At 43.8% G+C, this 14,917-nt stretch overlaps 1 protein-coding gene across 1 annotated transcript in view; it reads right to left on the bottom strand.

Moving 5' to 3' along the window:
- The window catches only part of TNC (tenascin C), a gene marked incomplete at both ends in the record, with an annotated part of 47,321 nt that extends 32,619 nt beyond the window's left edge, over positions 1-14,702 (bottom strand). Inside the window, 9 exons of the mRNA XM_080630764.1 lie at positions 5,683-5,946; positions 6,069-6,158; positions 6,616-6,801; positions 7,881-8,150; positions 8,753-8,909; positions 8,999-9,114; positions 9,956-10,219; positions 11,999-13,312; positions 14,240-14,702. Coding sequence (XP_080486890.1) covers positions 5,683-5,946; positions 6,069-6,158; positions 6,616-6,801; positions 7,881-8,150; positions 8,753-8,909; positions 8,999-9,114; positions 9,956-10,219; positions 11,999-13,312; positions 14,240-14,702 — 3,124 coding nt within the window. The remainder of the gene's footprint in view (positions 1-5,682; positions 5,947-6,068; positions 6,159-6,615; positions 6,802-7,880; positions 8,151-8,752; positions 8,910-8,998; positions 9,115-9,955; positions 10,220-11,998; positions 13,313-14,239) is intronic.
- Positions 14,703-14,917: the final 215 nt, after the last annotated feature.

Below are 14,917 nucleotides of genomic sequence, written 5' to 3'. Positions count from 1 at the left end.
CAGAAAAAAAGAAGTTTTCAGAGGAGAAAGATCAATTAAAAATGTGTATCAGTGTAAATGCAGAAATGTTATCTTGAAAATATACTCTCAGGTCAAATGCAGATGTAAAAACACTGTTTTCTGCTCACCTCCAGGAAGATGAGCAGAAGCGGGTGTGACAAACAGTGATTTATGTTTACATATGTCATTGATATTCTTGACTTAGGTGAGGGTCTGCCTTAAATTACATCAGCACATGATCTGAATCAGGCCCTATCTATGCTGTAACCTGAGGAAACCGTCACCCCAGCTTACCTGCAATATAACCACTAGCATAATTCCCTCTTCCTCAGTAAACCAGCTGTCAGAACCGACTGCACCAAGGTTACTCTGCTTAAGTAATGAAGTAGGAAGACATGCAGTGAAGAGCTATTAGCCTTCTAGGACTCTCAGCTGCTTGTACACAATTAGATGTCAACCAGCTCTTTCCTACTCTGGGAACAGGCGAAAAACCATCAAGCATCAAGCAAGTGCATTGGTACTTGTTCAGCCTTGAGGCTGTCTACTTGACATGCGTAGCGGTAGCTGGGCTTTACTGTGGAGTGTTTCTGCAGAAGACATGCATAAGTAGAGTGAACAGACCAGTGGGGAGGACAGGGCAGCAGTACCTGGTACAGGTACAGCACCATGCGCTGGATGGTCCCGCTTGGAAACTGGCATGCACCCTGAATTGGAAACAAAGGGAAAACATCCAAAAATACAAGGGAAAAAGAAAAAAAAAAAAGGCTGATATTACAGTCCTGATATACTGAGGATCTATGAGAAAACTCCATGTAATGAGAGTCAAAACCGGCTTCCCATTTTCCCTCATTTTACTTGACCATCCTACTGACGTTCTCCCAGATCCAGTTGTAGTATAACCACACAAGAACTTGGTTACTCTAATGTGAATGGGAAATGCAGCAGCTGTTCAACTGTATTATAAAAAACCTGAGGTGCCAACTACCTAAATGGCACTTTAATTCAGAAGTTTGCTGTCACAAGTAGATTAGTTTTATTCTGCCAACTTTGCCAACTACATGGCAGGTTGCCATGCACAGGTTGTCTCATGGAGCATATCTAATTATATGTAATTACATTACCTCTGATTATTTTTCAGACCTAATTCTGAATATTACCTTGGGTTTAATGACTCCACAAATGAATTTGTAGATGAGAAAGAGTGGTCTCCCCTCTACAAGCGTGTGTTAACACTCATATACGACACATAAAGTTCATGTGTAATAGAGGAATATGTGGCTTTTAGTACAAACAGATAGGAAAACGAAAATTATAGGAATACATAGAAAATTCTGATACCACAGACAGTATCAGTATTCATTGTTTAGCACATGGAATACTATAACAGATAACAGAAAATCTGGAAAATCATTGAACTGTAGGATAACAAGACCATTGGAGTTCAAACACTTGACTTGGCAACCAGTTGAATATATGGGGAGAAGAGAAAGAGAGCTCTAGGAGCCATAGGTGGGTGGATCACAGCCAGATTGAGTGATTCACGGTGGCAAGATGAAGGAATAGTTGATGCCAAAGAGCTGAAAGCGATGTAGAGGGGAAACCGGATGGACAGCAAACATATGCTCTTTCTCAGACTGGAATACTTCTTAGTTTAATTCTCTTAATAAAATCTCCACGCTGAATATGGCCTAAATACGTCTATACTACTGTTGATAGCCTTTTGAGGAATTCCACTGTAATGCTGCACTGGCAATTTTACTAAAAAGAATGCTAATGTCCTGCCAGGACATTTCCCCAGTTACTTGGGATTCAGTATTCATAATACAGTATTCTGTATTAATTCTTGCTTCTTGGATTTTATATTATTTGCCAAGAGAAGCTGTCAGCCAGTTTCACTGCAGAGTCTCTCATAAGCTCAAGCACACTCTAAGATATGATGGTTTATCAAGGTTTTTTGGTTCTTTTCAGATCTTTCTGGCTAAATAGCTTTCCCCTCCCAAGCCGCAGATTAAACTGGGCTTAAAGTGCCTCTGCCTCTCTGAACTTCAAAAAGAAAGCATTGCAGTAAATAATAAGCCAGAAACACTACAGCAGCTCCCAGTCAAGTCAGTTTCCAGGTATTTTCAGCAAAGGAATCAGTTGAATAAATGGACAATCTTTACTGGCAAACTTAGTTTGCCAGTCACCAGCAGTGCAGTTTCCCATTGAACTGCCTCACCTAATCATTCTTCCTAATATTTGAGTTTGCATAAGAATGGGTGGCGCAATAAGACGAGTAGAAGCCAGGAGCAGAAAAGGGACTGACGCACAGCACAGACAACAGTCTTTTGTAAACAGCATAAATTGTCTTAAAAACATTCACCAGAATGGAAAAGATGCTTCTCCAAGCCATGCTCCTATGTGCAACTCACTTCCAGATGCAAGACAGTATCACAATCACGATTCATCAGCAGTTGCTGCACAATCTGGGTCCTTCAGCAAAGGAATTCGAGGTTGGCGCTTGGTTTCTCTAATGTCCACTCATTTTTCTCCACAGGCCTCTCATGGCTGATGTATTACCATCCATCCTCCTCCAGGACTCACATTGTGCTATGCAGGCAGGGTTCCAAACCAGAGCAAGAACAAAGCTGAACTCCGGCTGCTCAACTTCCTCGGAGCAGGATTGCGTGCTCACCCTACAGATTAGTTATTAATCTGATGAAACATTCTCAAAACATGCTGCCAGAAAGGTCCCTCCAACTAGTAAAATGGCTCATGTTCTTTGATTTCAGAACTAGTTCTAAGCCAAAATCTTAGTGCAATGCTAGGTGGGACCTCTAAAAAACAGGTAGTACACTAGTTTGTGATACCTTTGTTAATAACAGAAAGGAGGTATCTGTTGTAGCCACAGCTTCCAGAGAAGAGCACTGTTCTCCAGCGAGTCCATACACCTTGATTTTATAGGAAGTGTTAGCTTGGAGGCCATCAATCACAGCACCTAGGGATTCTCTGGGCAGGGGGGTTTCTGCAGGGGGCTCAGCTGCCAATGGCACATCCTTGTACTCCACCACAGAACTATTGTGACTCCTGTATTTGCATACCAGGAGACACTAAAGCTGTGGTCTGTCATCCTCGAGACCACAGGGTCCCTCTCTTGCATCTCTGAGGCCTCTGGAGCATGAAAGCTCCCAGAGCCAGGAAGCTCCTCTGGGTAAAGACCCATTGACTGCATTAGGGTTTGACTATATAAAGCTACAAAGAAACAGACAAGCAAATGGCAGCATGAAATATTCAGTCTTCCCTTTTTCAGTACATAAAATGACACTTAGCAAACTGTTCACTTTATAATCTTTATCATCCCTTGAATACAGAATTGTTGACATCAGTTAAAAAAACCTTTGTCACTTGAGCTGCTTTTCGTCTATATGAAGAGACAGAAAAGTCAGAAAACTGTCATCCTATACTATGGAAGGTTTTGGAACATGTTCTTTGTTCGTGAACTCTGAACGTTTCAGCTGTGTGGAGAGCTGGTATACATAAAAAGATAGTAAGAAGAATGCAAGAGGGGAGAGAAGGTATCAACAGAAGATCTTCAGCTCTGGGGCTGAAAGAAGACTTACCCTCAGCAATAGAAAATCCACTATACAAATAAATATCATGTGAGAAGCTCCTGAACAGCAGCTGGCAGAGATGCCTGACTCTGACCAAGAGGCTGGGAAGAATGCAAGATGAAAAACTGGCAATGTGGAGAAGCAAAGGAAACTTTGAGAAGAAAAGCTCTCACCCCTTCTGCAGTCCCTGGCCCCTTTGTTCAGCAGGGGTGGCACATGCCCCTCCACACAGCAGGACTGTCTGCCCCATCCTCTGAGAAGAGCTAGTCCAGTCCTGGCTGTGCTACCGGCATTTTCCACTTCAGTCATTCGTCTCTCACCCTTGTTGCTCCAAGTATTTACCCCAGCAGTGCAATGGACCTGAGATGCCCCATTGCTCTGCAAGAGAGGGTAAACCAAGTTTGTTTGCCCTAGCCTGAGGACTTCAGGACTTCCCAAGTACTGGGAACAGAGATAAAGAGTATGGAATTGAGGGTGGATAAAAAATTGAACTGAAGGAAAAACCTCATCCCTTATACCCCATTTCTGCCTCCTCATTCTCATGTGTTCAGATTTGCCCATTCCTACACAGGAGGAAGGTCACAGAGATAGGTTATGTCAACTACTGCTGATGCTTCTAAGGAGACTACTACAAAGAACTCTACCGGCTGCTCTGAGTGAAGTTGTAAACCAAATACACTGGCCAGATGAATGGATTTATAAAAACCCCAAAACCAAACCAGGAAAAAGAAGCCACTTTGTGAGACTTGGGAAGCTGGTGCTGGAAAGGCCAGACTGTGAAATTCCACACCATGTTGTTTCTGTCATTTCACCATCTACACATACTTCTTTTGAGACCACTCAGTCTTCAGACAGATGGGGAGACACTTGGGAGACACTCTAGACACTTGAGAAGGTAACTTGGAAAGAATCAAAGCCTGCTCACTCTTGCCACAGAAACCTTCAGCTTCCTTTTGTATGTATGTGTCTCAAGGCTTCCTAATATTTCCCGACAACGGACACAGGCCTTGCATCAAACAAGTAATTCCGTACTAATTGTTTTCTGTAGTTTACATCATACCATAAACCTCTCTGCAGTACTGGATAAGTGGACTCTATAAAGCACTCAGAAGTTGTGCTTACATGGACACCACCAGTGAATATGAAACCAGTTCTGATTTGTTAAGCTGTTATTAATTTGTAAAATCTATAACTTCCTTCACATGTTTACCTCATAGATGGTCTTTGGGGAGAAAAAGAGAAACACTTTGATACCTGCTAAGGACAGCAACTGTCAGCTGATTCTGATTTCACTGTCTCTGCTCACTTACAGCACTTTCGGCTTTGCCTCACAGAATTTAGCCTGAATGCATGTAAAGATTCAGGACTTATTTATGCTCTGTACCAAGATACAATTCTGTGTGCAACAAACTTTGGGTTAAAACGTTTCACAAAGAATAAAACCTTGTTCGGTAAGTAATCCACTGATACTGGTTAGTTGGAGTGGCTTGTACAAATGGAGATGACAGAAATGGCCCCCTTCTTTGTAGACTAATGTAACAGTCCTGGTCTCCATGGAAATGGTGACTGTGACCAGATCTGTAGACCTTTCTAGCTTTTGGATGACAAAACTGAAAAAAGGCAACATCAGAGCCCTGTTGACCCTGCTGAAGCATGATGGGTGGAGGCATGCTGTGAAGAGTTCATTAGGCAGAAACAAGTCATGTTAAATACATTCTGGTTGCTTTTCCTCTTTGTTTTTGGCTGTAGAAATCAAAACAAGTTGCAAGACAATACACAAAGAACAGCCTCATTTAAAACAGAGGATGACGTCTGCATTTCATGCAGGACAAAGAGCTGTGTTCTTTGCAAGTCTTCTCAAAGGTTAAGCAAGAAATCATTGAGAACATGGAGCTAGACATGGTGGGCAGGGAAATGCACAGCTATCCCTCAGTTAAGCCTATCATGTTAGACAGAGCTAAGTCTGCTCTGTAGGCAGTTGATGTTTCTAAGCAGTTGCCCAGGCATGGCTTACAAAATCAGGTGAAGAAGACTTGGGTTAGTCATTGCCCAATGACCTGGTGCACGGCACTCATCAAAAGCTGTCACTCACCAGTAGAACCCTTAACGGTTGTGGGTTTGCTTTTGTGTCTGCCTTTCTCCGCCACCAGACTGATGGTGTATTCTGTCCCTGCATCCAACCCTCGCAGGATGAAAGAGGTGCTGTCCACGGGGATCTCCACTTCACTCTTCTTTCCAGAGGGGTTAACAGAAATAAGGCGATAGTGATCAAACTTGGCCACTGGTCTTCTCCAGCGAAGGGATAAGGTGGTTTCAGTGGGGTCACTGACTTCCAAGTCCTTGGGGTTATCAAGATCTACAGGTTCAAAAAGCAAAGTTAACAGATTAGCATCTATACTGGGTGTCTAGCAACAGCTCAAAGCCTTATCCACCTGATTTGCTGCTTCCTCCAGAGCAAAAGGAGATCAAGTTACTCACCAGTGCCAGCATTAATAGTAGCAGGAGCACTTTCCCTGTCCTGTCTCACTGCTGTCACACCAATGCCATATTCAGTTCCAGGCCTCAACCCTAAGTGAAGAGAAATAGAAGTATGAGTTTCTGTCCACAGAATATGCCTACAGGCATTTGTTTAAACAAAGAAGCTTGAATGTATGCAAGTTAAGATATATGCTTTCCTGTGCACGCAGAGAACTGAGGTTCCAGTTGACTCTCCAGCTGACCTGATGTTAAAAAATCTTTTTCCATGTATATGCTTAAATATAAAGATTATGACTGAGATCACATTTTGGACACTGTGCAAATGTGTAATCAGAGATAGCTTCTATTTTCAAGAACTTGCAGTACAGGTACTTTTGCCACAGAAAAGCACATAGACTTCCATGTGATATTTGCCTGTACTCAAAATGCATAACCTCTGCTTGTACCTCTTATATATAGTGACCAAAAGCATATTTTTGCACTACACTACTCTGCTGTAGGTGATGGCAGTGGCATGACATTAATGACTAGCTCACCATTCCCCTACCTGTGAGTGTGGCTCTGGTTGTTGCTTGGTTGCCCTTTGGCACTGTGATCTCGGCATGGTCTCCACCAGAGATGGGAGCAAACTTGATGCGGTAGTTATCAATATTTGCATGGCTGTTCTTCCACTCCAAAGTAATGCTACTGTCTGTCTGTGACACCCGCTTCAGGTTTTTTGGAGCATCCAAATCTGTAATCAACAAGCCAAAAAATAAATAAATAGGAAGAATTCTCTTATGACAGAAGTCTCTTTCTAGAAGGTGAAATGATCCATCAAGCTGCAGTTAAGTTCCCTCTCACATGATATCTCTATGTTCTCAACTACATCAAGCAGATTTCTTTCAGCATGGAGAGTTCACTAGCTGTGGAGAAAACATCAGTGGAAGAAATTAAACTTCTACCTCCTAAGACAAAAATAACAATTTCAACTTTAGCAATTATTTTCTTTACAAAATAGGCTTGTGGAAAAACACATTTGGATGAAAATGCTACTCTTCTTCTATAAATACCTCAGCTTTCAAAAGGATCAAGGCTGCTGATCATCTCTAGATTTCTGTTCAGTAATTATCTTGCATTTATAGCTGAAAGGAGCTCTAAGGCTTAAAAGAAAAGGTGAATATTATGCAGAAGTTCAATGGGCTTTTGCTGTTCACACTTACAGTAGACTTAAATCCTGCTCTGGATGAACAATTACTTTTCAGGATGAAAAGGGAGGTTATTTTCTATGTACCATTTACTCAGCTCCCTTAATGCATCAGACCTTGATGACATGCTAAAGGACTCACACTTTCATAAAGCATTCCCAGGATCACTAAAGAGCAAAGTAAATTTATAAAAGCATGACAGAAAACATTTGAAGAACTGCAGTATGAAAACAAATCAGTTTTCTGCTAGTCTGTTATGCTTAAGACAAACAGAAATAAGGTCTTAGATGGAGTAGAAACCATAGAAGATAAGTAATCCAGAGGAATTTGTTTCCTGAAGTGGAGATTCAGGGTATGATGAGCAAAAGCTATTAAGAGACTTAATAGCATAATTCTCATTTTCAAAATACATTTAGATACTTGAGAAGTATATTTCGTTGAGCCAGTAGGGTATATAAGGCACAGAAAAACTTTGTCCACTTTCATGTACCTCTATAATAGTGCTGCTGATTCTGTGTTGATGAAGAAACTCATCAACTCAGGCAACACAACACAAACAGTACAGGAAGACTGATGGTGATTGCATTACTTCCCAGAGGTTGGAATTCGTATCCAAGCCTCTTACCTGTGACAAAGACTTCTTTCATGGGATCGCTTTCCATGTCCCCTCGACGAGAGATGAGCGTCACTTCATACTCTGTGTGTGGCCTCAGGTTTCCAATGGAATATTGGTTTTCATCTTCAGAGAGGTCAATGGTTGTCCTGTCCCCTGGAATATCTTTGGGGCCATAAGTGAGCTCTATACCTTCAATTTCAGCCAAAGGTTTGGACCACGTGATAAGAGCTGTGGTGTCTGTGACATCTTTTGCCTCGATCTGGCTAGGGGCATCAAGCTCTGTTACAAAAAGAGAAAAAAGTGGTTTTGAATGAAATCTTGCCGTAAAGATCATACACATTCTTGTGCTTTCAATTTCTGATTCAAAATTAAAATGAGTGGCTTCTACCAACTGAAGCTTATCTTCATTTACTTTCTCACTTTACTTTCCACAGCTGCAGAAGAAAGTGCGAAAGGGAGTCAATTCATCAGAAGCAGATTCATCAAAATTCATTAACATTAGAAGCTGCCAAGAAAAGACAAGCAGGAACCCTAAGAGGTTCTCCCCTTGCACAATAGAGACTCTCATTTAACCAATTTCTCCATGCAAATAATGCTAGGATGAAAGAAATTCTATTTGCTGCTGATGTACAATGGGAAATAGAATAAAAATGCTCTTTACTACCTTCTAGCTAAAAAAATTTCATTTTCTATTCAAACAGGTAATTTGGAAAGAAATTAATCTCTTTTCATGTGTCCTTCATTAGCAGCTCCACTATTGCTTCTTTTCCCCCTATAGATTTACAACATAGAGAACTTGGCATTCTCTTTGATAAAAACTCCCTACACCAAACAGCAGTTGTTTTATTGGTGACCCTACACCAAGTACAGGTTGTGCTTACTTGTGGTTATCACTTTGGATAGTCCTGGTCCCCTGGTATTGTTTTTCACTATATGAAGGGACACATTATACTGTTGTCCTGGTGCCAAACCTGGCTGCATATAAGATGTCTCTGGCCTTTTCAAGCTGCTGGTTATATCTCCATTATCATCCTTTTTCTGTAACACATGGAACACTCAGTTAGTATTAACATAAAAAATCCAGGCTCTTCCACTTGCATATGGCCTCTTACCATATGCTGCCTTACCATATTACGGAAGACCAGCTCCCAGCCATCAAATGAGAAGTTTAGAGGATCCCACTCCACCTGGACGGATGTTTCTCTAACAGACTTGAATTTCAGACCTTCTGGAGCAGGCAGATCTGTGACAGAAAAGAAGGATATCATTACCTGGTGACAAGTCCTCCTAAATAGAACCCTGGGAGTGGGACATCTTTCCACCACTATAAATATCTGCCTTATAGTTATCTGCATTTGAGATGTTTAAACCCTCTTCACAGCCAGTTGTTCTGTCTTTGGAGAGACATTCCTCTGACCTGGTTTAGATGTCAGAGTAAAACAAATTTTGCCCTAAAAATCTCTTTTTCTGCCCTCCTGAAAGAAGCCTAGTATGGACATTTAAAGACAGGTGGCATGAATCCTGCTCCAGGTTTCTAGAAATGAACACAGCGACACAAGTTGAAGAACATCTCTTGAAGTTTAGCTATGACTGTGATGTGCACAATACAGAGAGGAAGAGGAATAACAAATGAATGGACAGGCAGATAGAAAGTAAGTTGTGGTAAACCACACAGAAGATACAAAACAAATAGAACCTTCATTTCAGCCAAAACAGTTTGAATCAAGGGATTTCACATTCCTCTTTTATACACTGTTACGTTTTCCTATTTTTAAAGGAAGCATTACCAGATTTTAAAATGGACCTAATTATGAAGGAGCCAAAGGTCTTAGTTTACAAAGACCCCCTGATATTCATTGGGAGGCATTACAGAGAGTGCAGGAGTGAGAGAGCTGTAACTTTGAATGCAGTCATTGGTATTGGAAAATAATAGAAAAAGAAAGTGCAGAAGGCTGGCTCTGTCCAGAACAGAACATGAGTTGAAAATGGAAAATACAAAAGAAATAATACCGCCCAAAAGGGATGCAAATAAATACATACTACATTATAGACAAAAGAATTAATACAGAGAGTATAAAACTCACACGTTGCTACCCTGGCACTGACTGGAATACTCTTCTTGTTTTTAAGGATTGCAAAGACACGGATAAAGTATTCCACACCCGGCTCCAGTTCATGAATTGTGGCAGCTGTCTGGTTTCCTGGCACAGTGAACTGCATATCTAAGCCACCACTGCCAGTAGGGACATAGGTGACGAGGTACTCATTGACAACATTCTCATGCCTCCATTCCAGATTGACGGTTTTATCTGTTACGTCTGTCACAGTCAGCTCAGTTGGAGGAGACACTAAGGGGGGGAAAAACCAAAACAAACGCATAAGAAGTTTTCAAGGCTCAGAAAATAATGACTTACCCAGTTCCCCATTTTCCCAGGAGCAGTTTGTAAGAACCATCTAACTAACAGGGAATGAGGAAGCCATGTCCCACAAATCAGCTGCTTGAAGAAAGGAATGTTCAGCTGATGAAGACTACAGACATTTCCAAAAGGCCAATTTCTACGCTCACACTTTCACACAGCCTATGGCTGACTGTGTTCCAGCTCCTCCTCTCATAGCTACTGCACAAGACTATAGCTGGGTCCCTAGGGATTCAGACATTCAATTCAACTGCCAGCAACACATGGTTTTATAGCTGTATGTCCCGGGGTTTGCATGGATTTTCCAAAGTAAAATTAAACACTATTATTTTTGTAAATACTTTCAATAGATTACTCCATATTTGCAAGTGCAAGAGCACAAAATGTGGCTTAGGAGCCTTCCAGAAGGAGGAGATGAAAAATGGGGATTTCTTTTCAAGGGTATTCATTGTCTTTTATAATGTTCCCAACCCCAAAGTACTCTTTGATTACTCTACAAAGATCTTAGTTCTAAAATTTCTCCCCTGGGCTCTACTAAAGAAAACTACCTCATTTATAGCATAAAGCCTGTCATTATCTAGCTGCCAAAATTTTCTATCAATTTCCATAAAGTCAATGGTATTGGGAAACTAAGTATGTGTCTTCATAGCTAAGTTTCCACTCCAGCTGATTGCATGATTTTACTCTAAGCTTTTGTCAGGTCTAACATTCACACACACACACACATATATATATTTATATATATATAAAAATATATACATTTATATATATATATAAAATCAAGATTTACTTTAGTTATAAAGATCTATCTGGCCAAAATGAGAGGTAGCCAAGGCTCCTGTGATAATCCTGAAAACCTGAACTGCAATATTTGTGCCATCTGGCAATTCCATTATGATAGTTGTCTCACAGAGTTCACTCAGATGGGACAACTTTATTTCCCACGTGTGCCCAGTCTCCACTAACTACACCCTCTGCCTCCACCAGGGCTCCGGCTCCGAGATCTGTCTTTAGAACAAAGTCATGGAGCCCCTGGAGTGGGTCTGTTAGCGTCGTCAGGGCTGTGTGTTTCATTTTCAGCTGCCTACAGTAGTGATGGCATTATAAATCCAAACCCCTGTCTTATCCATCCAGCGTGAGACTGGGAACCAGAACCTGGCTACCAGAAATGTCTGATATCCAGGCTTCTATTTCACTGGCATCCATTGTCTACATTATCTCATTCCTGCAAAGTCTTATTCTTTAGTCAAAATTCAGCCCATATTCTTTTGACTAATCCTGCTGAATTCCTAGTAAGATGACCCTGGATACATCTTCCTTTTCTCCACATCTGGAACAGCTTCTTTCAGATGCATTTTGGTTTTTAAGCATCAAGAGGAACTATGAGGAACTGAAAGGTCATGGTGACCCAACCAGTACTGGCTCCAGTGACATGATGATGGGAGCAATCTGCATCACCATTATCACCTTGCTGGCTTGCTGACCACCAAAAATCACCAGTAACCTCTAGACTATATAGCCCTGAAAGGTTAGGGAGGTCAAAAGCTTGCTACTGTTGTTACTTCTCCAGTTCAGCTGTCTGGGTGACGATAAATAAGAGTGGCAACAGGGTCTGGCTATATGTAAAAGGTTCACAGAGCTTCCAAAGCTGCTGGAAGGGCACAGGGAATTACCGTGGGGAAGCAGTTCAAAAGAGACATTGCAACCTACCGTCGGAGCAGTCATCCACCATGTAACCATCCTCACAGACACACCGTCCATCGACGCAGCGGCCCACATTGTTGCAGTCATTGGGGCAGGACTGTTCTCGGCAGTCCTCCCCCCTGAAGCCCTCATGGCACACGCAGCGCCCATTGATGCAGCGCCCGCGCTGGTGGCAGTCATTGGGGCAGGACAGCTCGCCACAGTCCTCCCCTGTGAAGCCATTGTCACACTCACAGCGGCCCTCCACGCAGCGTCCACGGTTGTGGCAGTCCTCAGGGCAACGCAGCTCCCCGCAGTCCTCCCCTGTGTACCCTTCATCACACACACACTGCCCATTGACACAGAGACCACGTTTGTGGCAGTCGTTGGGGCACCTCAGCTGGCCACAGTCCTCCCCAATGAACCCTTCATGGCACACACACTGCCCATTGATGCAGCGCCCGCGGTTGTTGCAGTCATTGGGGCATCGCAGCTCACCGCAGTCCTCCCCAATGAACCCTTCATTGCACACACACTGCCCATTGACGCAGCGCCCGCGGTTGTGACAGTCGTTGGGACACCGCAGCTCGCCGCAGTCCTCACCCAGGTACCCCTCATGGCACACACAGCGCCCGTTGATGCAGCGCCCGCGGTTGTGGCAGTCGTTGGGACACCTCTTCTCGCTGCAGTCGTCCCCCACGAAGCCCTCATAGCAGACACACAGCCCGTTCTCACAGCGCCCATTGCCGTTGCAGTTGTTGGGGCAGGTCAGCTCGCCGCAGTCCTCCCCGGTGAAGCCCTCTTCACAGAAGCAGGTCCCATTGACACAGTGCCCGCGGTCGAAGCAGTCGTTGGGGCAGATGAGCTCGCTGCAGTCCTCACCGGTGTAACCCTCATCACAGACGCATTCATTATCCACACAGCGCCCGTGGTTGTGACAGTTGTTGGGGCAGAGGGGCTCACTGCAGTCATCGCCTGTGAAGCCCTCGTGGCACACGCATTGCCCGTTCACGCACCTCCCATGCACACTGCACCCCTGGGAGCAGAGCTCTTCGCTGCAGTCTGTGCCTGTGTACCCCTCAAAGCACACACAAACGCCATCGATGCACTTGCCTTGGTCGTTACAGTCGGCCGGGCAGGAGACCTGGCTGCAGTCCTCACCCGTGAAGCCTTCATTGCAGATGCATCTGCCCTGGACGCAGAGGCCCTGGTTGAAGCAGTTGTGTGGACAGGCTGGTTCAGAGCAGTTAGGACCTTTCCAGCCAGGCTCACAAACGCAGCCACAGATCTCAATGCTGTAGTTGCCGTGTCCACTGCAATACGGTGTTGTGTCCAGGCGACCTGTACCAATGATCCAGAAAACCAATTACTCCCCTTGGCTCTGGGATGCATTAGGCCAGTGTGGCACAGACCACCTAAAAGTGGCCTAATGCTCCTAGCTCCCTACAGGATATAATTTCCAGAATCACCAAAGCTTTTAAATGACAATAAATCCTGCTTTTTCCAGTGAGATTCACTTTACCAGGGATGCTTTAATTCACACTGATGCCAGGGAAGAGCCCCTGCCAACTACTTGGTTAAATGAGGATGCTGGATTCCTCTGCCCTTCTCCAAATCCCTCTTCCACTGACTGAGCAGCTTTCCTGACTGCTTCATTAGGGCTTGCACCATGAATCATTATTCCCCAACTCACTCCCGAACATAAAAAGCCAGGCTGCAATTGTATCATCAACTGTGAGACCAGCTCTGTGCTCTGAGGGACAAATTAATACTGGGAAGACCCATGTTTCTCTCTTCTATGACCAAGCCCTTACCTTTTTTTCCCCCTTCCCTGACTGCTTGTGCTTGTCTATTGCACTATGTCCAGCTGTATTTTTATCAGTCTCTCTTAAAGAAAACTTGGAAACGAGAACAGTCACCTTGGCAGCTCACTCAAGGGGACAAAATGTGGAGCCAAGAGCTTGGACTGTATGAGTTTTAATCTCAACTCCGACACAGATTGTCACCATGCCCAAGTACTGTACATACTCAATGCCACAGCTACAAAGCAGCCCAGGCAGACTTCTGACCCACAGATTCATAAACCAGCAAAACTGTGAATGAATGGATCTTGCAAGCTGGCCAGCTACATTCCTAATTTTGATTAGGTTTCAAATTCAGCAGGTTGACTTTTGCTCATTCTTGAAACAGATTTGAGTATCTACTCTAAGCAAGATCCACATCCAAAACAAGGATTTCCCCAACAGCAGCTCCCCCCAGTCTGCCTACCTTCTACTGCCTGGGAATTGGGACAACATCCAGCCCCGCTGGCACACTGCTCTCGTAGGGAGGATACCAGCCCCTCCAGCTCCTCGAGTCTGCTCAGCAGATCCTTAATGTCTGGGGCAGCTGCACAGCCGCAGGCTCGGCGGGGAATGTTAATCCGGTGTGTGAAGACAATCTGGTTCTCCTCATTCACCGTGTGCTCCTCGTAATTCTTGACGGGCTCAATTTCCGCCTTCAGGTCTGCATCACCACTCGCTGCATCCAGGTCCACAGAGCAAAGGGAGCCAACAGGCAACTTAATGTTGTAGACGTGGTTAAAAACCACAGGCTGATTATCCTCTGGCAAGGTCACATTTAGCCCAGTCTCCCGCTTCTGCCGGATAATTCGCTTGATGAGTCCACCACTGACATGCTGGTAGAGCAAAGCCAAAATCGCACAGGCTAAAACCTGGGTGGGGAGTCCCATTGCGGTGTTTAGGTCCTTTTCGAAGCTGATGGAGTGTTATATATGTTTGGCCTTTGTATTCTGGAGCAGGAATTGGAGAGCCAGTTCAAACCAAATTGGATATCCTTTCCTTTCCTGGCAGACTTGCTCCCTAGAAGAAGAAGGAGCAGTGAAAGGGATGAACCACAGTTACACCCCACACTGAAATGCCTATGACACTGAATGTGTGCTGGTGT

Source organism: Psittacula echo (genome assembly GCF_963264785.1).
Source record: "Psittacula echo genome assembly, chromosome: 16".
Classification (NCBI taxonomy): domain Eukaryota; kingdom Metazoa; phylum Chordata; class Aves; order Psittaciformes; family Psittacidae; genus Psittacula; species Psittacula echo.
This window is presented reverse-complemented; position numbering and strand designations above follow the sequence as displayed.